General features: G+C 49.8%; 1 protein-coding gene across 1 annotated transcript in view; it reads left to right on the top strand.

Annotated features, from left to right (window-relative positions):
* Positions 1–13378, top strand: part of LOC149349419 (protein Skeletor, isoforms B/C-like) — a 113428-nt gene extending 100050 nt beyond the window's left edge. The window contains exons 19-22 of the mRNA XM_089578348.1: positions 498–697; positions 3769–3829; positions 11814–11980; positions 12046–13378. Of these exons, the coding sequence (XP_089434474.1) occupies positions 498–697; positions 3769–3829; positions 11814–11980; positions 12046–12231 (614 nt within the window). The 3' untranslated portion in view covers positions 12232–13378. The remainder of the gene's footprint in view (positions 1–497; positions 698–3768; positions 3830–11813; positions 11981–12045) is intronic.
* The last annotated feature ends 8153 nt before the right edge of the window (positions 13379–21531 follow it).

The following is a 21531-nucleotide window of genomic DNA, read 5'->3' as shown; positions in this document are numbered from 1 at the left end:
GAAAGCGAAATAATTAGTTTGTTCAACGGGCTTGTAAGGCGATGAGCGAATTCATTTTAACAACATGGTTGAACGCTTGATATTTATTGCTGCTGTATGCCAGACTGAGGGGGAAGCGATGGATCGTATTTTGACACACCATAAAGCCTTCCAGCTCCGGAAGACAAGGTTGTCCGAGGCAACGTATTTGCTGATATATTGAGGTGACGAAATACTAGCTGTAGAGCCCACGTACTCGTTCTTCGACTGGCGCTCCTCTGTAATCCGGCAGCCTCTCCTCGGCCAGGGCAGCAGCGACGGACATTCCTCCCCGTTCTCCTTTCAGGATAACCATCCTCTGGCTACTACTACAGCGGCGAGGGGCGACAGTAAAGCAGCTGCCGCCATTGATTTGCGCGATGAGGAGAGGAGACTATTGATCGAAAAGGAGGAGTCGTGTAGAAAGCAGCTAGCGTGTTATGTGCATTCACGCGTACTGACCAAGTGTTGGCGCCCAGGCCAGTCGGGCTGGGGCATCTCGTGGTGGATCAACGAGGAGCTGATCCCCGTTCTGCACGTGGAGCGGGGCAAGCAGTACACGTTCGTCGTGGAGGGCGGCGTGGACGCGAGCAACTCGGCGCGCTACCACCCCTTCTACATCACCGACAACAGCAAGGGCGGTGGATCCAAGGAGGACCCCGCCGTGCTCGGCAAGAAGGTGCGCAGAGCGGCTCTCGATAGCGCGCGCGTCGTGCTGCTGTGTGGTGGCCACGGCCACCCAGCTTTTCATCAAGTTCGATATAGGACTCGGTCTGAGGTTTTCCCTTTTGTGTCGGGTGGGCCTCATGCAGATGCGAGAAATACGATCGGGATAAGGGGAGACGCGAAGCCTGCCAGTCAATGCCGTTATAGGACACAGCCCATAAAATTTCATTGAGCAAGTCAGCTATGCTAGAGTCTGTTCTTTATCCTCGTCACGGTCATCGCCCCTGAAGCGTGCAGACGTAACACGTTCAGCGCGGGGTGCGTACCGGCGTGCACCTCTCAGTGACACTGTCCTTGAGCTCCTCGTAGTCGATACGCGCAAGCAAGGCGACGCAATCTCGGGTGCCCACCTTCAGCCAGTGGTTCAGATGTCATCCGCACAATGCCGCCAAATGCAGTCTCACAAAAATGGGCATTCAGTCGAGAATAAGAAATTTCATGGAATGAACTACAACTTGATCCAAGTTTTGTTTTGGGTGAAAATCAATTCTTTCTGAGTATGCTTGTGTTTGTCTGGCAGCAAAAGGTGGGTGAGAAAATTTTTCGCGCCAGTCGATTCAAACTTGTGACGTATACACCGAAAAGGGCTCCGCGTGATCACCGCTTTGACGTGCATGGCGGTGTAGCCTAGCATCTTTGATCCGCATAAGAAAAACTGTGGACGCTGCGCAGTTTAGATGCGAAATGAGCCGTGGAAATGAGCCAGAGCGAAACAGCTCTGTTGAAAGGCGCCGCCGTCGCCTGCTCCTTCTGGTGGTGTCCGCGTATTTCCTGCAGGGAGTGTGCAGACGATTAACCCTCCCTTCTTGATCTAACACAACGCTTTAATATTAGCACCCCACGGGGTATGCTACGCATGCCACGATACGTGGAGGTTGTGAGCGTGGGAGTGCGGCCGCAGCCAGTGTGCGTACCTTCCGGTGGTCGCTGGATGTGACGTGTCCTCACTAGGCGAAGCTTCGCTGGTGGAGGCTGAGTGGGGCAGCTTTCATACGTTCGGCAAATCGGCAAAATGGACAGAAATTATGTCTAGGCCCTTTCGGTGTCGCCAGCAGGGCAAGAAGCGAGGGTTGGCTTTGGGCATGCGGCAAAAGGTGAGTGGAGCAGCGGCCGGTGAATCTGCGCATCAAGCGTGGAATTTTCATTAGGCGCTCATGCCACAGACATGGATTTAATGAGCTTTGCTCGGAGTGCGGTGGCGTAAAAACAAAGCCTAATTAGCGATAAAAATCATGTTCCTTCACGGCGGACACCAAGATGCCCAGCTCTAAGCGGCATGCAAGGCGGGAACCATGGCAACAGCCACCGTAACCAAAGGAGCACGGGCGGTGTCTTTCTTTTTTTTAAGTTGTAATTTTTCATTAATGAAAGATAAACCAGAACAAAAAACAACCATACGCCGCCGGTTTCGATCCGAACCCACTACCTCCGAATTTCCCCACAGGTGCTCTACCATCTGAGCTAAGGCGACGGCTGTCCAATCTGCTGCTTTCGGGGGTATTTATGTGTAGTGTAAGCGAACCTTGAGAGTGTTCACCACAGCCACCCTCGTCAGCGCCACTCTGGCGGCGGGCGTAGTATGTCCTGTATTACCACGAGTGCTACGAAGGAACCCGGTCGAATGATGAGAGCGGAAGCTGCGCGAGAACCCTCTTATGCTACCTATGCCATCAAGGCTGCCAGATTCGAGGCCCTCGTTAAACTATTAATCATACTAGTGAAGGGAAAAGATGTGCTCGTTATGGCGTACATGGTGGAATCCAACAGCCACTGAAACGAAGGAGCATAGGGGATGTCTTTTTTTTATTTGTTCATTAATGCGTGACTAATAAAAGCAGAAGAAAAAAACAACCACATGCCGCCGGTGGTATCCCTCAAGGTTCGCTTACACTACGAATAGTTAACCCCGAAAGCAGAAGATTGGACAGCCGCCGCCGTAGGTCAGTTGGTAGAGCACCGGAAGCGAAATTCGGAGGTCGTGGGTTCTGATCACACCGGCGGCATGTGGTTGTTTTTTCTTCTGCTTTTATTGATTAAAAACAACAGATTAAAAAAAGGCATGCCCTATGCTGATTGGTTTCGGTGGCTGTTGGCTTCCGTCATGTATGCCGTAACGAGTCCCTCTTTTCCCCTCACTTGTATGCTCTAAGCGGGGTATACAACTGGCTGTGCTAGCTCTTGTGTCTGTCTGCAACTCTCAGCGCTGTGTGTGTCGCTTGTGCCTCGTTCGTCCCGTCTTGTGCGCTGTACTTTCTTCAATTATGGGTCCGTACCGACTGTCATTCTTCTGCAACTTTCTCGTCAAAACTTTTCCCGTACCTCAGCTAGCGAAGAAATTTTTGAAAGAAATCTTATTTTATTTATTTATTATCACAACACCTTGCAGCGCCGAAGTATTATAGCGGGGGAGTGGGTACTCTATTAAAGTGACGAAAAACGTAATAAAATCACATGAAAAAAAGGGAATGAGGACAAAGGAGCAATGTACCAAGACGACTGAAACAGAAAAGTAAACAAGAACAACAGTAAATTCAGTACACAATTTTTGGTTTGAAAGATTAACCTGAAAAATACATCTCGATGAACACTCAACTTCAAAGAGCAACTTAAGTAACTGCGAAATGAACGATTTAAACGTATACTCCTAAGTGGCTCTGACGACTGTCGACAATACTAGTGTAGTTTAATTCTTAAAAAAAAACTTTAATTTCACTTACGTAGCGCACTGTGAATATGTTTCTCTACCATAAATATGAAGGAGGAAAAAATTATTCCGGTAGAATTTCTCGGAGGATTCCGAATTCGATCGGCGAGCCTCACTCGGGATTTTCGTTTTATATGAACCGCGTTTTAAAACGTGTTTGAGTGGACTCCTGAGTGCTTCCGCAAAAACAGCCGTGCTTTGATTTATATGCAACTAATTCTGTCAACGAGCTGAGTTTGAAGGCAGTGAGAGGTTTGACCAGCATGACTCATTACTTTAGACAATGTCAGCTGTCTTTGTATTTTCCCACTTTCTCTCAGGGCCATCGGCTGCTCGCCGGAGTTGTGCTCGACTCTCGCAACAAGGTTGACGTCTCCAAGGGTAAGTCTATTGAAATCTGGACTCTCCCTCCCCGCTCCTCTCGCCGGGCCCAAGGGGGCCGCATTGGAGTGTTCAAGGTGGCTGGCCACAAGGCTGATGAGTTGGAAGTACCAGGAGTCGGCCGAATACGGTGACGTAAGGGTGCCCACAGATGTTTTCCGAACACGGAGTCCACGAAAAGGCTCTATTTCCTCGCTGGAAGCGTCGCCTGACACTGTGGGTAGCGTGGCGAAGTGCAGAGCGCACTAAAGGGCTGCTGTCACAATGCGCACTATCAGACACCCTAAGAGCTTGTGGGGGTAGCTGTTCCGGTCTCTCCGGAGATGCCCTTTATTCGGCGTGGCAAGCTCAGCCGAAAACCAGCCATCAGGTGACAAAGAAGGCGGTCGTTTGGTGCCCAGCTTTCGCCGGTCGCAAGCCAGAGAATGGGCCGGAATGAAAGGCTCACAAACCAAAATTAGCTTTCTGCAGGAAAGAGACGAGACACAGGAATTATGATCACTCGTAATAACACGTACAAAGTGATCTACAAATCAGTGCAGCACATGCAACGCAATACGTAACAGAGGCTACAATACAAGAGTTCTTGCAGCTAAAGTGGCCTAATACACGAGGGCAAACAAAAAAAGAACTGTTCACCGGGCGCTGCGACAGTCTGACGACTGGCGCGCGCTGCCTCGCAAGTCCGTGGCTGGGCGGGTGGTGTTGACCCGGGAGTCGTGCAAGAGCGCTACCTGGCGCCCAGGCAAGCGCGCACACATGCATAGCGTCCACAGTGCAATTGCCTCTCTCACCCGCCCTCCGGGAACGCATTGCCATTGGTCAGGCGAGGATACAGGTTTCCAGAAAGCTCGAGTCACTTGTCTCTGACCCGGCGTCGCCGCGCGCGAGTCAAGTGGTGAGGGCATCATTAGCACGCTCAAGGTTACGCGCTCTCCGTGGTTACCACAACTAAACTCTGACCTGGGAACAACTTCTTGTTTGCCAACACATCAGACTTCCCATGTTTCCATACGGCCTGCCCACGCTTCTCGTCAATAATGGTAACCCCCAATGTAAGGATAACAGAGAACATATTTTTCATAGTTTTATTAACACATATCCTTCCTGTTACTTTCAGTCTAAAAGAGATACTTCTCAAAATACTCTATATGTCTATGTTACAGCATTCCGCACAATACACATACTGTGTAGCGACGCACCAGAGGTGTTAAGTTTTTCTCAAATGGCGCAGCTGACGTCTTCAGTGCAGCATTTTGCGTATAATTCAAGCAATACAATACACATGAGATCATTCTGTGCATACTTAGTTCACGCAATACAGAAGGATCATTCCGTGCACAGTGAGTGCGATGTACCTTTCAATCGTAGTTAATCGCAGAAAATTGTTTACTATTTATGTAAACAGATCAAAACGAACCACTATCACGAAATAGCCTTCACTGTCCGTGCTAATATTCGCGCCATCAATAGAATTCATTTAGTATTCAGTTGTGCAATCAGTTCCCACGATGTGCCGACCCTTCTGCGGACCAAACACGACGACTGCTTCGCCAGCAGCAATGATTAAGTCGCACATTATAAAAGGAATTTTGACGCCAAGACTACACACAAAAAAGAAGACAACAGAAATTTCATGATTTACGGCAACCGATGGCTGCTGGACAAGTTGTGCGGTTCAATGTGCCGTTTCGTCGGCTAGTTAAAACTAAAGTATAAAAGGAAGAGCCATCGCTCTTCGAACGAAAGCACTGCAAAATGCAGCAGTAAGCTTCAAAACCAAAACAAACGCAAAACTCGTCTGAGCCGGGCTTTCGGTTGCTCCGTCATCCGGCAGGTGGAGCAGTCTGTCAGGTAAGCTGCTTGGCCCGCGTTTGCGAAAACTACTCAAAGTCAACAGCGGTTTCTCTTTAATTCTAGAAAATGGAGGCAAGTACTGATGTTTAATTAGATAACAAAGAAGTAGACCATATTATGCTTCCTTGCGAGCGATGTTTGATCTCGATTAGGCCAGTTCCTTGCGGAGGAACTTTTTTAACCGGACAGATAAAGAACTTTTCAAAATCATTCTAAGGACGATTACGATACTCCTTAATGCGAAATTTGAGCTCGGGGGGGGGGGGGGGGGGCGCAGGGGGGGGTTCAGTGTCCCCCTTTTGCTTTGGGTGGGATAGACGCAGCATGCGAGCGTCCCCCCACCCTGCGATTCGTCCCGGGAATACTCAGTCGGCATCGAATGACGCGAGCAGCACACAGACAACACAGGGAATCCCTTCCTTTCCACACAATGGCTCAGCAGAATCAGATGTTCAAAAGTAGTGTTGTCATAATTGCAATCTGCCAACAATCAAAAGGACATGCCATGACTACGTGCGATTGTGTTTAACTTCAAGCCTCTGCTTTTCTGGCATCGACTCAATCTGTGATTAAGACAGAGATGTTAAAGGGTGGCCCTGCGCGTTCGTGGGTCGACACTGTGCAAACCCTCGAAACTTGCTTCGGAGTATTTCTCTTGTTCGGACGTGGCGAATATTTTAAAGTGCGCGAGACAGGCACTGACAGATGGGACCCTCGCCTTGGCGGCATGCATAAAACTACTTCATATCAGCTGGCCATCTTTATTTAAAAAAAAGAAATAAGTAAAACACATTCAGCAATGTCTACCGCCGTCACAAAACTGCCGGTCCGATTAGAAAATTGCGAATGTTCCTTTCACTAACTAGAGCCCGCCGTGAGCTAAAAATAAAGGAACATAGATGCTGCGATTATAGAGCGAGAAAGCGGTGCTGGTCATGCTGTAGAATTAGCATGGACGCTGAACTCAACTGCTTGAACGGCACAACGCAGGATTCAAGAAAAGCTACAGAACATAACTTGAAACCGGCCCGTGCCGGCTCTACTCGCGCCGTTACGTCCGTCCGGAAAAGAAAGAGAAATACAAGTATAGAGACATTTGTGTAGCAGCTGAAAAAGTTGGAGGAAGCAAGAAGCGCAACATAGGGTTCGTACCATGGACGAGTGCCTACTAAAGCTGGGCAAACCAAAAAAATCGGGGTATGAAATAGAGAACTGCATGCCGTCCTTTTCAGTGGCTCGTGAGGCAACACTTTAGGAGTGCAATTTATAAGTACAACTGGTTTAGCGCAAGCGTACTTGTTACCCTCGTAAGCGCACGAGGATGCTTAGCACCCAAGCGCACTATGAGCTCATTGTTACTGACTTAGCTTTACTTACGTGACGAGGAGACTTCGTACAACAGTGAGAAATATGGAATCACATCTTTTTCAAATAAAGAGAGAGCTCCCCTTCGAGCATGCAGGGCTGGTAGCTTTTTAAAGTCCAAACACTCTCCAGATTCCAAGAGATGGATTCGCAACCTCAAGGACCACATCCGCATGTGTTACTCAAAGGTTGCCCGAAACTACATTCAATTAGCCAGCTTTTCTTAGGTCAGGAACGGAGGCGAAGATACTATTCTACTCAAGTTGAAAGCATCAACCGTTAAACAATGCGGCCGCATTTAACTGTACCCATGGTGTACTATACAGGGTTTGTACCTGGACGGTACGGGCCTTTCGCTAAGGGACATTTTTGGAGCCTTTTCTCGTCGACTGTCTAATTTGCTCCTCTGCATCGCCCCCGGTCAACTAGGCTTCTGCTGACGGCGGCGGCTTTGTCGGAGATCGGGAGGGGGGCTGTGTACCCCCTTAAAATTTGCCTGGATTTACGCCACTGGCAGGGTCCTCTCGAAGGCGACGACTAGCTTGTGTGTGCTTGGGAGGCGTGAACGGCAGGGACCTCTCGGCGGCGGCGCTTAGCTGCTGCTTCGGCAGCGCGTACCTCTGGATTTTGGCGTTGACGGCGCTGAGCCTCTGCTCGCGAAGCTCGTTCAGTAGCAGCGGCAGACGAAGCATTTCCACCGGCTGCGCCTCTCATTCTGCGTGAGCCAGTCTGCGTGAGTGATAACACTCAACGGTACCAGTAAAGATCTGGGGCCTGTCTGCTTTCTTCGACGAAGCCTGACCAAGCACCGCATAACAGCATGCAACACGCTCACACGCTCCTAAATAGCCAACTATAAGACACACATAGAAGCGGATGGCGGCGGTGAGAAAGGGGGGAGGCGCCGCAGCACGCATTAAGCTGCGTCTCCCTCCCGCTGTGTTCTCCAGAGGGCTCGAACCTTCTCGAACGTCTGCCCACACGCGCGGCCTTGCCAAGGCCGCGTAGAGAGGGGGATCGGGACCCTGCGCTGGGACGCTCCGGCGGGAGATTGGATTGGATTGTAAAACATTTATTGCGCCGAGAGCAGGTTCCGGAGACACGTAGACACGTACAAGATGGCCGCTAGCCCATGGCGAGCGGCGACCTCGTTGGCCCGCTCGATTGCCCGTATTTGAATCTTGGGGTCCGAGCTGAACAGCACGGCCTCCCACCGCTCGGGAGAAGGGAGCTGTATCAGCTCTGCCGGAGGCGGATCATTTGCGCATTTCCACAGAATGTGGTCGTATGTGGCCCATTCACCACATTTATGGCAGTTTGGGTCGTACTGGCCAGGGTACATGAGGGCAAGCACTGCCGGATTCAGAAGGGAGCGTGTTTGCAGACGGCGCCAGGTAACTTCCTGCGCTTTTGTTAACGATTTGTGGGGAGGGGAATGTGCGTGTCTCTCCAGCCAATATCCCTGAAGAGAAAAGTATACAACAGCTGCATCCTACCGGTACTCACCTATGGGGCAGAAACGTGGAGGCTAACAAAGAGGGTTCAGCTTAAGTTAAGAACAACGCAGCGAGCTATGGAAAGGAAAATGATAGGTGTAACGTTAAGAGATCGAAAGAGGGCGGAGTGGGTGAGGGAACAAACGCGGGTTAATGACATCTTAGTTAAAATCAAGAGGAAGAAATGGGCTTGGGCAGGGCATGTAATGCGAAGGCAAGATAACCGCTGGTCCTTAAGGGTAACGGAGTGGATTCCAAGAGAAAGCAAACGTAGCAGGGGACGGCAGAAAGTTGGGTGGGCGGATGAGATTAAGAAGTCTGCGGGGATACAGTGGCGGCAACTGACAAAGGACAGGGTTAATTGGAGAGACATGGGAGAGGCCTTTGCCCTGCAGTGGGTGTAGTCAGGCTGATGATGATGATGATGATGATGATGTCATGAAATGAGATTAACCCGTCCCTCGTGAAATTCGGGTCGGAGGGCGCGCTCACTGCCCGGTCGACGAAACCTCGGGCTTGCGCGTTAGCCGCCTCGTTCCCCGGATTAGACGAGTGGGCTGGGACCCAGATCAATTGAACTTCTCTAATCGGAAGGGGGGTGTTTTGAAGGATGCGGAGTGAGATAGATGTGATACGACCCCTCGCGAAATTGCGAATGGCTGTTTTGGAGTTGCTGAATATAATATCAGCAGGCGTGTTCGATATAGCTAAGGCTATTGCCGCTTCCTCCGCGGTCTCGGTGAAGGTGATTTCTGTCGACGCGGCCGCCAACGGGGCGCCGTTCCCGTTCACCGCGATCAGTGCAAACGCTTTTCTCAGGGTTTGTCGGTATTCCGCTGCGTCCACGTACGCTACGTTGTCGTGTCGGCTGTATTAGGTGTGTAGTGCGCGAGCCCTCGCGGTGCGTCGGTCTTCGTGGTGCGCGGGGTGCGTGTTCTTGGGTAGGGGTTTAATCAAAAGAGCTTTCTTGATGTGCTTGGGTGACTGCGTTTTCGAGTCCCTCTCTGGGAGCTGTTCGCACATCTTTAGTCGGCATAGGAGGGCCCTTCCCGCGCTCGTACGAGTGAGTCGTCCGAGCTGTGAAACGAGGTGCGCCTCGCACAGCTCCGAGAGAGTGTTGTGAACCCCAAGGGCCAGCAACCTCTCCGTGGACGTACTGTGCGGGAGCCCAAGGGCCGTCTTGTATGCCTGCCGGATTGTAGCTTCGACCTTGTTTCTTTCCGCTAGCTGCAGTTGCAGGTAAGGGAGGGAGTATAGGCGATCCTGCTCAGCACGAAAGCCTGCACAAGTCGATATATATCTTTCTCTTTCATGCGTCGTTTTTTGCTGGAGATCCGTCTGATTAGTCGCACAGTCTGATTGACCGTGGCAGTGAGTCTGTTGATTGTTCTGTATGTGCATGCCCAGTAGGCGTGTGGTTTGGACCTCCTTTACCGGAAGTCCTTGCGCATATACATTCAGAGGGGTCGGCGGGGTCAGGTTTGCCTTTCTGCCGCGTGGCTTGGCCCTAAGAACCACCAGTTCCGATTTCGAGTGCGAGCATTCAAGGCCCGCTCCCGACGCGTAAGTTTCAATTATGTCAACTGCCTGCTGCAGGGTGTCCTCTATGTGGCCGTCATTCCCAGTGGTTACCCACAGGGTGATGTCGTCCGCGTATGAGGTGTGCTGCAGCCCCGACAAGGCGGCGAGTTTGGGGGGCAGTGTAATGAGTGCAATGTTAAAGAGCAAAGGCGAGAGCACCGAGCCTTGTGGCGTGCCTCGGCTTCCCAGAGGAATGGGCTCCGATTTGAGGCCACCTAATGTAAGCTCTGCGGTACGCTCGAATAGGAATGATCGGACGTAATTGAATATCCGTTCTCCCGGGTCTATTTTAGATAGGTTTGTGAGGATGGCCTCATGCGAAACGTTGTCGAAGGTCTTGTTCAGGTCTATCCCGAGCACTGCCTTCGTCCCGGTTCCGCGTGGAGGGTCCGCCGATTCTCATCGGCCAATCGGACAGCGAGTACAAAGTTGCATTCCCGCGGCGACAAACATGGCGGCGCACTTCGATGCATGACGCCCCGCTTCGGACTGGATTCCTCGTTGTTACTGCCTTCTTCAGCTCGTTCAATGGCCATTTGCGGCGAGCGAATCCGCTTCGCTCGCCGGATTTTTGGGCAAGTCTGAACGCGCCTTCAGACAACATGGAAGGCACGGAGTGCGGGAAAACATGTATGAGCACAGCGGAGCAAGGCAGCAAAGGCACGCGCACCAAGCAATGCAAATGACGATGGAGAAGCGGTGTACGAACACAGGCCGGTAAAACATAGGGGTCAAGCAGTTTTGTTGCACACTCAACCAGGAAGGGCAGGGAAGAGAGTGGAGAAGGTGAAAAAAAAAAAGCTTCAAACAAACAAACAGAAACAACTAGGGTGAGGTAGGACAAAGAAAAAAAAACGCGAGGAAACACTGCGAGGAGACTCCGAAGAGCAAAATAGAGAGGGTGTTGGAAGACTCACCGCTCCCCCCTCCCCCCTCCACTAAATAGACCGGGTAGCAAAAAGCAAGAAAATAATTCTTTTCAAGGCTGGGTCATGACGTAGACATGTCACGCGCTTCACCAGACACCACGCCTCCGGCTAACATCGGAGGAGGAAGGGCGATTTGCCCTTGTGGAGCCTACTCGACGAGGCGCGAGAGAGAAAAATCTCGAGGAGGGAATGGAAGGAGAGGAGCATGAGCGAGGTAGTTTGATTGCGATGGCTGTAATTACGCTATTAATGAGTTTTTCTTTCAAAAAATATTTGCGGCCGCGCCTTCCGGGGAGGACGCCACGCTACCAGAGAGGTAGAAAATATTTTCCACCAGGAGGTCCGAGGTGGGCAGTTGCCCTTTAAGCTCCCCCACGTACCCACGTTCTCCCCACAGCCCAGAAAATTGGTTTTCCCGAGACATTTCGCCTGCAGGCAGGCGGAATACTGCTATTCCAGCCCACTGTAGTACAATTGCGTCGCCATTGGTCAGGCGAGTAAAGGGGTCTCCAAAAACACCTCTCTCCGAACCGCCGTCGTCGCGCGCGAGGTTACGTGCTCTCCGTGGGCAATCGGGGGTTGTTTCTCCAAGCTTCGTTTTGAGGCGCCCGCAGGCGAGGTTCCTTTTGCGCCGCGCCGATTTTTGTAACAGCTGCATGCTCTTTCCTCGTTTCGAAAATCTGTGAGTACAAACGAGGTGCGCTCATAGGAAACGCTATCACCGTTTGTGTTCACGAGCCCAGCCTTGCGTCGCAGGCACCGGCCGCTACTGCGAGTGGACGCACAAGACGGTGGATAAGAGCGACGAATCCAAGACCTGGGAGGATTTCAAGCAGACGTTGCAGCTGAAGTGCGACGTCGGCCAACCGGGAACTTTCACCTGGACCCCCGACAAGGACACGCCAGACGTTGTCTACTACCAGGTACTGCCCCTTGACGTGGTGTGTCGCCTGGGACGACGATTGCTATGTGCTGCTGTCCTTTTCAGTGTTTCACGCACTACTACCTCGGTTGGAAGATCATGGTGACGGACCCGGACCAGCCGGAGCGCGGCCGGGGCCAGGACAGCATGGAGAGCGGCCGGGGCAAGGGCGGCATGGAGAGCGGCGCCGGCCTCACGACGGCACTGCTGCCGCTGCTTCTGCTCGGGGTCATCGTCTCAAAGGCGGCCTGACCTTTCCCTCGTTAGGCCCGTTAGAATTTGTGCGCGTGTGCTCCGTCTTGTTTTGCATATTCAAGGAGAACCGTACGAGATGGAGGCCCTTGTGAGGAGCGCTTTACAACGCGAACATTTTCTTCTCCGTCGCGTCCAAAGCTTGTGTCGTGAACCCCGGATTGCTTCATCGGATTAGGGGGAAGAGTGTGGAAGAGACGCATCCATTCAAGCGCATCGTTGGTTGAAACGCCGCAGCAGGCTGTGGAAAAGACCGCCTGCTGAACGCCTCTTGTCTTCTAAACAAGGCCGGACGATATTGCGACAGTTTGGTTTTTTCTAGCGTATAGGAACAGCATATTAGTTGCCGGAGGACCAGCGACGCCACTGCGTAGACGCGGTTTCTGCCGGCGTAGTGGCTGCTTACTGAAATCGAAGCACGCTGAGCCGCACGCCGAGTCATCGGCGCTTTAACCTGGAACATGGTCTGCATCTTCAGACAAAGAATAAGACTACATCTGCGCGTGCTGTCGCTATCATTACAAGTTATATTGGTGAATCAAGGTGGCCGCTTGGTGCAGACGCTAGACTTCCGTAGCGCAACGCTTGAGCTGTAAAGTCATTTCGCTATATCGTTTTTGTTCTCGTCCAGTCCTTACCGACTGGCGAACACAAATTGCCATATTTCAACGCAATTGGCGCTGAAATGCATTGCTTAATGTCGGGAAACCAACTATAGTCGGATACAACTCAAGGGCGAAGCGCAAATGCTCCTCAGAGGAGCCCCTCCAGCCAATAGCACTCCATATTATCTAATACCCTTGTACATGCTAGCGTGAAATCGCAAGGTTTGGCAGATGAAATGGAAGAATAACCACGCCTTAATCATGTTAACCGTGGCGTCATGAAAATCGGTTGATGGCATTGACTGGAAGATGTCCTTTAAGGGCAGGGCATATGCCTCTTCCTTCTTGAGTTATATCGGACTGTAGGGTAGTGCCTCGGAAGTGTTGTGCACTTTTCCATTCTCGAAGAAAGCTAAGCTGCGGTAAAGCTTTTTCCACTGGAACTGCAATATGTTTGTGGCAGCCAACGCAAGTATGATTTTTTTTTTGTATTAACAACATATACGGAAATACAAGTGAATAAAATATCACAAGTGCTGAAACGATGACTGATAAATCGTGCGCTAAGTTTATCTTGCCTTGGTACCGGAAACAAGTTTGCTAAATCTGCCTAAACGAGAGATTACAATGTAGATTGCTTGTAACCTTATTTCCATATTTACCGTGTAAATAATGAAGGGCAGCGGGGACAACGGACAACCCTGCCTTAGCTCCTTGTGTAGTACCTGGGCTGTTGTCACACTCCCTATTCCTTCTCATGCAATTTCAACTTTATTATCTCCGTATATTTCCTTTAGCAATTCTGTTACAATACCTTCATCCATGAGTATGCTCCACAGAGCTCCCTGTTGACGTCGTACGCCCCGCTTATGTCCAGGAAGGCTAAATACAGAGGACTTTTTCCCCCTACAGCTGTACATATACATTGAGTAAGCACGAATAGGCGCCTGCCGCTTCTGAAGCCACTCTGAAGTTCCCCCAGTATGTTTTTACTTTCTATCTATGTTTGCATTTTTAACTTCCCTGCCTGCGTTGCCAGCTTGTACTTAACCGAAAACTCATCATAATCGGTCTGAAGGATTTCATACTGGTCCTGTCTCCTTTTCTTTTATAGATCAAATTTATTGTAGTCTTTCGCCAGCGGTCAAGAATTTGCGCATTTCGTATGACTGTTTCCAGTGGTTTTAACAACGCTTCCTTGCTGTTTGGACTAAGATCAATAATTAGTTTGATTGGAATTTCGTCTATTGATGCATTTAGAGTGCACCCCCCCCCCCCCCCCCGCCTTTTCGCAGTAAATATTTTTCAATTTTGTACTCCTTTCCGTTATGTTTCCCTTATATGTACTTCCTGAAGCTGCCCACTTAATTTTAAGCTTTATATGCATTAAACTAATGGACTTTGAACAGTGCAGAATAAGGCAAAAATGTAGAAAGAAATTTACAATTATTTGAATGTTCGAAAAACGCGGAATAAACTCAAACAAACTTAAAGTCATGACCCCCCCCCCCCCCTCACTCAAAAAACTGTTCGTGCCCCTAACGCCAAAAAATTTATATCGGCACCGTCTTCGAACTTTTGTATCATACTGGAGACGTTTTACTAGACCCTTTATTTCTTGCCTGCATTTTTCCCGATACCCAGAAGTGTTCTTTTCTAGTTGAGTTTAGTCTTTGCCAGTTTATTTATTGATGTATCAAGATACCAACTCCTTCTCTCTTCTCCTTTGCTGTTCCGTTGCACCTCTCCCAGAAATAGCCATCGACAAAAGGTGGGTCTTCTAGATCGCCGAGGTGTGTCTCGCACGAAGCGTAAACGCCTATTTCTTCTTCCTTTAAATGCTGCTCTATTTTAAACCATTTCGCTCCCTGTCAGCCCTCTTGCTTTCGCAAAGTGAATAAGAGAGGGGAAAACATCAGGCTGCTCTCCGGCGTTTCGACAAGAGGACTTGCCTCCGTCTGGGGGAAGCGTTCATCATTGGCGGGGTTTAAATTCTTCACTGGGGGGAGGAAGGCACGTCGATGGGGAGGAGGGCGCGAAATGGGAAGGGTGTTAAGACTGGAGGGTGAATCTTGTCCAGACATGATGGCTGCTGGAGGGGATCAACCGGTTGACCTGCAAAGCTGTGAAAAGAAAGAGGCCAGCTCAGCAGAAAGGAATCCGGGGATGTGGAATGCGGACAGACGGAGAGAAGTCCTCTTTTCGAAACGCCTGGCAAGCACCCTGAGGCCTTCTCCTACTGCCTGGTTCACTTTGTGAGTGTCAAGGAACAATCTGCCTACCCTCTCTATTCCATGCCCTCGTGTATGTTTATGTAAATGAACCTGGTATTAAATCTATTTTTGTGCCTGATGTTCCAACCTCAGTTTTTTCCTTTCTTCTTCGCTTCTACCTACCCCTACGTCCGAAGTCCCCGTGGACCCCTTAAAAAAGCCACTGTGCGGTAGAGATGTGAAGGCCTGAAAAAAAAAACACTGCAATTTTGGAAAAAAAAAAACGTTTTGTTTTTTCGTTTCTTTCAGACGAGAAAAAATAGGAAGAAACATCGAAAATTTCACAACGCAATTTTAAGGTTTTGTGATTGCTTGCTTTTAGTTTAGGTTTTTGTTTTTGCTTTGAAAACCATTACAGCGTGCATCGTTTTCTTTCTTCTTTCTTTATTGAATACTGCAAACCTTATACAGGTCCAAGCAGGGTGGGTAAAATGACAAACAAAACAATAATAACAAAGTTAGTAAACATCAAAGTGTGGCGAAAGGCAATAAAGAATCATTCCAGTCCGTTACTGTGCGAGGAAAAAATGAAAACTTGAATAAATCTGTTCGTGCAAAATACGGCGTCAGAGAATTAGGATGAACGATTGGAGAGCAGTCTTCATCGCCGGTGCCCGGTAGTGCTTTTAAAACGTTCGTGATGCGACTACGCGAGTTGAAGGCCAGGCCACATATAAGATCCAGGCTGCTTGACTTAAAAGCACACTAATACTTGAACTCACGGCTGAAGTAGAACAAAATGGCTGCAAATTCTACAGCACTTCACAGATGGCATAAATAACATAGGCTGCTGTGCACGTAAGCGGTTTTAGCCAAATACAAGCCTAGCTTCTTGATTTCCAACGTAGCAGAGTACGGGACATCCGCAGGAATTTGGTCCAGGACAGGGGTCTTCAGCGAAGCACGTGGCTCCATCTACCTGGTGGCAAGGCCTTTGCACCAACCAGCCGCTAACTCGTCTGGCTTGCCGACTGCTGCAGATACCACCATTATCGGCCAGCTGCGAACGAAACTGGTCACGTTTCGGAAACGTCCATACAAGGATTCGCAACAGGCTTTCAGGGGAACGCGTTCGAAAGCTTCTGTATGTGCAATCGAACCTACCTGTGGACACAGCTTCAATCCATGCTGCTGCGCATAGTGCCGCATCCAGCGACAGTGACTGAGTCCGATATGGAGTGACTTATAGAACAGTTTTCATGTTTCCTTTCTCGGTGCAATAGAACAAGAAGTGCGTTCCACAAATATGATATTTATCTTGCCCAATATGCAGTACTGTTGTATGATATTTATATCTCCATATTCGCCTGAAGTGCAAATTATTATCTTCTCGGTGCAATAGCACAAGAAGTTCGTTTCACAATATGACATCTATAGCTTCATATTCGACTGAACTTCGGAGCATTATTATTGATCGTTGTGCTGTTGCAAATAAATCAGTTTCTGTCACGTTTTGCAAAATTTCCAATTTTTCATGAACTCCTCCCCCCCCCCCCCACCCCCCCCCCAAAAAAAAAAACTACGGTTTTTTTCATGCCATTCAAAATTTCTTGAAATTTTACATCTCTACTGTACGGCCCGCCACGCGCCAGCCGCCCTCTGCCTCCATCCCACCACTAAAACGGATGCCATCTCGTCCAAAACTGCTGCCGACGCCTGCTCCTCGCACTTCCCTGCTTATTTCTGCCACTTCGAAGCCCTTCTCTTGGCCCAACTTCCTTATCTCCCGGTTAACTCTCACCGCGTCCCTCTCGACACCTGTGTTCGGCCCGTCTCCTGCGATACCGTGCACATCGCGATCTGCACCTGCGGTGTTACTGCCCGCATGTCCTAGCTCCTTGCGATAATCGTTCTGCTACTTCCGATAATAGTTAGGCCACTTTTTCCTCCATTTTTGTCAACCTTTCTGCTGTCCGCAGTCTCCCCTCCACTTGTCTTTCCAGGGCATTCATTACACGTGACGCTATAGTCTGGCGTTTTCTTCGACAACCTCGCCCAGTCGTGCACTTTCCACGTGATATCCGCGCCTTCCGCCTGATGAAACCTCGTTTCCTCCAAGTTCACAAACACCTGCTTTTATGCGAAGCATATTAACGTAGGTTTCGGGCCTTCGCGCGACGCCCGGCGGTGGCCACCATTGACCTTGAAGTGAGATCACATGATGTGACGTCACGTGATGACGTCACACCGGCTGCAGATGGGGCCTCATATCGCGCCGTCGGACGTCGCCCGGCGGAGGCCTCCACGCTTCGGTTCGCGCCGTCGCGCGCGACGCGGCGGCGGCGCCACCATCGCTGCATCACGTGATATGTGACGTCACGCCAGGGATGAAGCGGCGCGCGCCCGCCGTCGCGTCAGTCTCTGTGCCCGCAACCGCGCCAGCGTCTTTGCGCCGGGCGTGTATACGGTCAAGATGCCTCCAAACGCTAAGGACGTCAATAATAAGAATGCAAAACGAAGGCTGCTTCGCATCCACTGGGCTTAACCTTGATAAGCTTTTTTTTTCTTTATTGGGCTTAACCTTGATAAGCCTCCAACTTTTTCTTCTTCTTGGGACCACTTGAGTATTGCTACCATAAAATGATCCGAATGTGTGCAGAATCAAACGCCACGTGCTAACACGTGTTGAAATCAGTTCTGTCTGTTGCAAACGCTGAGTCCCACCTGAAAAAGAAATAACTGATTTTTGGTCACCAAATTGTTTTCTTTTAATTCCTGCAGAACTAAATTCCGATTTTTACACTGAAATTTAAAACACGAATAAGCCCTGAAAATCCTAGCTGCCGGCTAAATAACCTGGCCGCCAGAGCACAACGTTTTGCTCCCAAACCTGCACCTAAGCATTAAAACAATGCAAGGAAAGCGCTCACCTATTTTACGCCTCTTCCGCTGCTGCAATCCTAGGAGCTATGAATCCTGCGTCCTCACCACACGGCTGTGAACCGTACCTGTGGCTCGCTGCTACTGACCGCTGGTGTCGAGAGTGGGCAATTCGGCTGCATGCATGCTCCAGTCTTCGGCCGCACCCAGTGTGCTCCACGTTGAGCCCGGATGGGGCACGCTTAAAACCGCCACGTGCGGCCAAGGCTACTCCTAGCGGCTACGCTCGCTGTCCGCTCCTTGGTCAGTGGGCTTTAGTACCGTTATAATGACGGCCTGCCGAACCATTAAGTGCACGATTTCTTATTTAACACACCAAACCAAGTAGCACGATATCCTTTTCGGTTAGCATCAGATGGCTGGCGGCGTGGTGATCATCAAAGTCAGACACTGGCGCCGAACCTGGTTTTATGTTCGTTGCCATTTTTAAAGAATATTAGGTGGGTTTTCTCGCACCTAAAAAATGTACATGCATGCGGATTTGAGATCCCACGGGCAACTCCTTAATTTCTTGTGCCTCGCTGCCACCGTGGGTCATGACCCGTACTTGCGGAATTGTTGCGGGCCATGACCTCAATATCTGCACTCACTAGTACTTCGAATCCGTCAACAACACCAGGTAGCTATTCTTTTAGCTGTGCCAAGGAGCGTCACGCCATCGAATGACACCGCATAGGGAGTCGGCGAGTACCGGCGATTCCCTCAGGTATGCGTGACTGTATCTAGACGGATACGGGCGCGTTGGCCGCAAACCTGCAGCCAGCTGTCCCCGTCTCCAGTCTGTGCATGGAGTCGGTGGCGCAGCGCACAAAGTGCCACCAAACACAACGTGAGAGCATTGGCGCCGCCATATTTGGTCACGTGACCATTCCGCCATCGCCGGCCTTCGGGCCTTCACTTTTCGGCGGCTGCCAGCGCTCTGGTGTACAGCTGGCACACGCTTTTCCGGATGTGGCCGTGGATAGCGAGCTGTCAGACAGCACAAAAAATTGGCGGGGGCTTAGCTTTAGTTAAGCCTGGTAGGTTTCGAAAGCAAAAGCGCAGCGCTCCAACTGAAGGAACGCAGTGCGCCGCGTCTACAGGTCACGCGTGGCTACCGGCCGCCGCTGCGCGATGACTCAAAGCGTCTTCGGTAATTTTTTTTATTTTTTGTTTTTGATGTTGTTGCGACTGAGAGAAAGAAAACATAATCTACAGCTGGTATGACGTCTCAGCGGCAGTAGCGCCACAGGTGCGCAGCGCGGCAAACACACACCGTAACTGCAGCCGGGCTCTCTGAAGGAGTGAGTTGGTCGCCTATAATCTACAACTGGCATGACGTCACAGCGGTAGTAGCGCCACAGGTGCGCGGCGCGGCGTAACTGCAGCCGGGCTATCTGAAGGAGCGAGTTGGTCGCCCATATTCACTCCGCTAAAGGTCAAACGTAACTGCGGCCGGGTCACGCGAAGAAGTGCGACTAGTATTGCTTTCGCAATAAAAAATTCGTGGGCTGGAAAATGTTCGGTTCAACCGCCTCATTTACTTGTCTCCTTCCAGTTAGCCGCATCGGCTCGAATGTGTCAACAAACAGCGGTCAGCCGTCTGCGCATACTTATTCTTTCAATTAGTTCACCGTCTAACGCTATCTGTGGGCCGCACAATTCGTTGTCAAACTGCATAGGTTAAAAGCGGAACATTGCCTGAAAGCTTGATTTACAGGGCTCGATATTTTTGCTGAAAGGAATAATATGTGTTTAGAGCTGAAAAGAATGTTCACCACTGAGCATTGCGCACAAGATTTACAACCGAACGTGCGCGCGCGTGTGATCGCAAGACGATTGCTCAGATGTTACTTTGTCTCTGAAGAGGCTGTCTGAACAGGTAGCGTCAGTTATGTCCGATGATTTATTCTCTCCATCTTTGTAAATCCCTTGTTCATGGCCTATAGTGATCATCTGCCGCTATGCATTGTCTGTACATCAGTTTGTTCCCTGTTTTCGTATGTACTATGTGTTATACCTCCCCCCTGTAATGCCATTGGTGGCGCTGTGGGTATTCGAATAAATCGAATAAATAAATCCTCCGTGAGCGTTCCGGCTTTCAATGTAAGGCTGTAGATGGTGTTCAAAAGCCTCTTAATTCAGGAGCTCAGCGATGTTCGACATGAACTGTTTCGGAGTTCAGCACCGAAGAGGTAGCCAGCCGGAAAAAGCTGAAATATGCAGTCTACTGTAGTCGTAAATTTCACCACTGTCCCATGAATTGGCTTACTTCTGTAGACGACTGCATCGGGCAAGGGAATTCTCGAAATGCTGCCTCTGAGGACTGTCGCAAGCCAGTACCACCGTACTAGCGCCGAGTGCGCGCGACAGTGCATTGAGCAATATATGCTGACACTCAGGAAGCACTTATGGCAAAGGTCTAGAAAAGCATCGATTATTCGATGCATTGGAACAGTGTTTGCCAATTTATGTGAGCAAGGTTACAGGCATACACACATCGCTCGTATTTTTATTTCATATGTGAACAAGGGACGCTTACGGGTCCTTTAGCCTGTTTTTTTTAAGCGATATTTATTGCCCCAGGGCATAAAATGGTATGTAATGATGAATGACGAGGATGCTTAAATAAGTGAAAGAAGGTTCACTGATCTAACGAAGTCTAGGAGTGAATGATGATATGGTCCCTGCGTCCAAGAGGAATCGGAAGCCTGTACTTCTTCCTTTTGGTCAGTATTGGTTTTTGGTCACATTGACCTTCCTTCTTCTCACGATCAATTATAAACGTGTTTTCACTAATAGCCAGAACAGCATACTTGTGAATACGCTGCGAAAATAACTCGGCGACATTACAACGGCGCAATATATTACTGTTGTGGAATCATCAGCTCGTTCTGGCATTCCCGCCGCTGCTGCCGTCGCTAAAATAAATTGACGCGTCGGGTTTCTGATATGCTCTTTTTTTTTTCGCAGAACAACACGTTAACCTTCTGTTCTCCCAGAAAGGAGCATGAACTCGCAATGCAGCTCCTCGAAAAACAGCGGCTTGTGCCTATGTAATAAGCGCGTCCATTTTTCCGCCACTAGGCCACAGCGACATCAGCTGTACACATTAATCCACCAATAAGCATGACATCCATACCACAGCCAGGGTGTTTGAGTGTCACTTGACATTCGTACACGAGCTGCACAGCAGCAGTTCGCACTACGCACCGAACTGCTGTTAAAGGGGCTATAAAACACTGCTTAAAGGAATGACAGAAGCCAACAGCCACAGAAACCAAGGGGCACAGGCGATTTTTTTTTTTGATCAAGTTATTTATTTTGTGGTGTTGATCAATTTAGAATATTACTGAATATGTTATCGCTTAAAGCTAATTGATTAGAAAAGCAGAAGAAAAAACAACCACGTTCCGCCGGTGGGATCCGAACCCACGACCTCCGAATGCCGGAAAGGAATGCCGGCTATACTTCAGGTGAATTCTTTATGTCACACAGGTGCTGACTCAAAAAGAATTGTAGGAATGGGTGCATATAGGAACGGGAGTTATTCAATGAACAAA

The sequence above is a fragment of the Amblyomma mixtum genome, chromosome 3, assembly GCF_055824585.1.
Source record: "Amblyomma mixtum isolate Tamu chromosome 3, ASM5582458v1, whole genome shotgun sequence".
NCBI classification, from domain to species: domain Eukaryota; kingdom Metazoa; phylum Arthropoda; class Arachnida; order Ixodida; family Ixodidae; genus Amblyomma; species Amblyomma mixtum.
The sequence above is the reverse complement of the archived record's forward strand: the minus strand, read 5'-3'. Positions and strand labels throughout refer to the sequence as shown.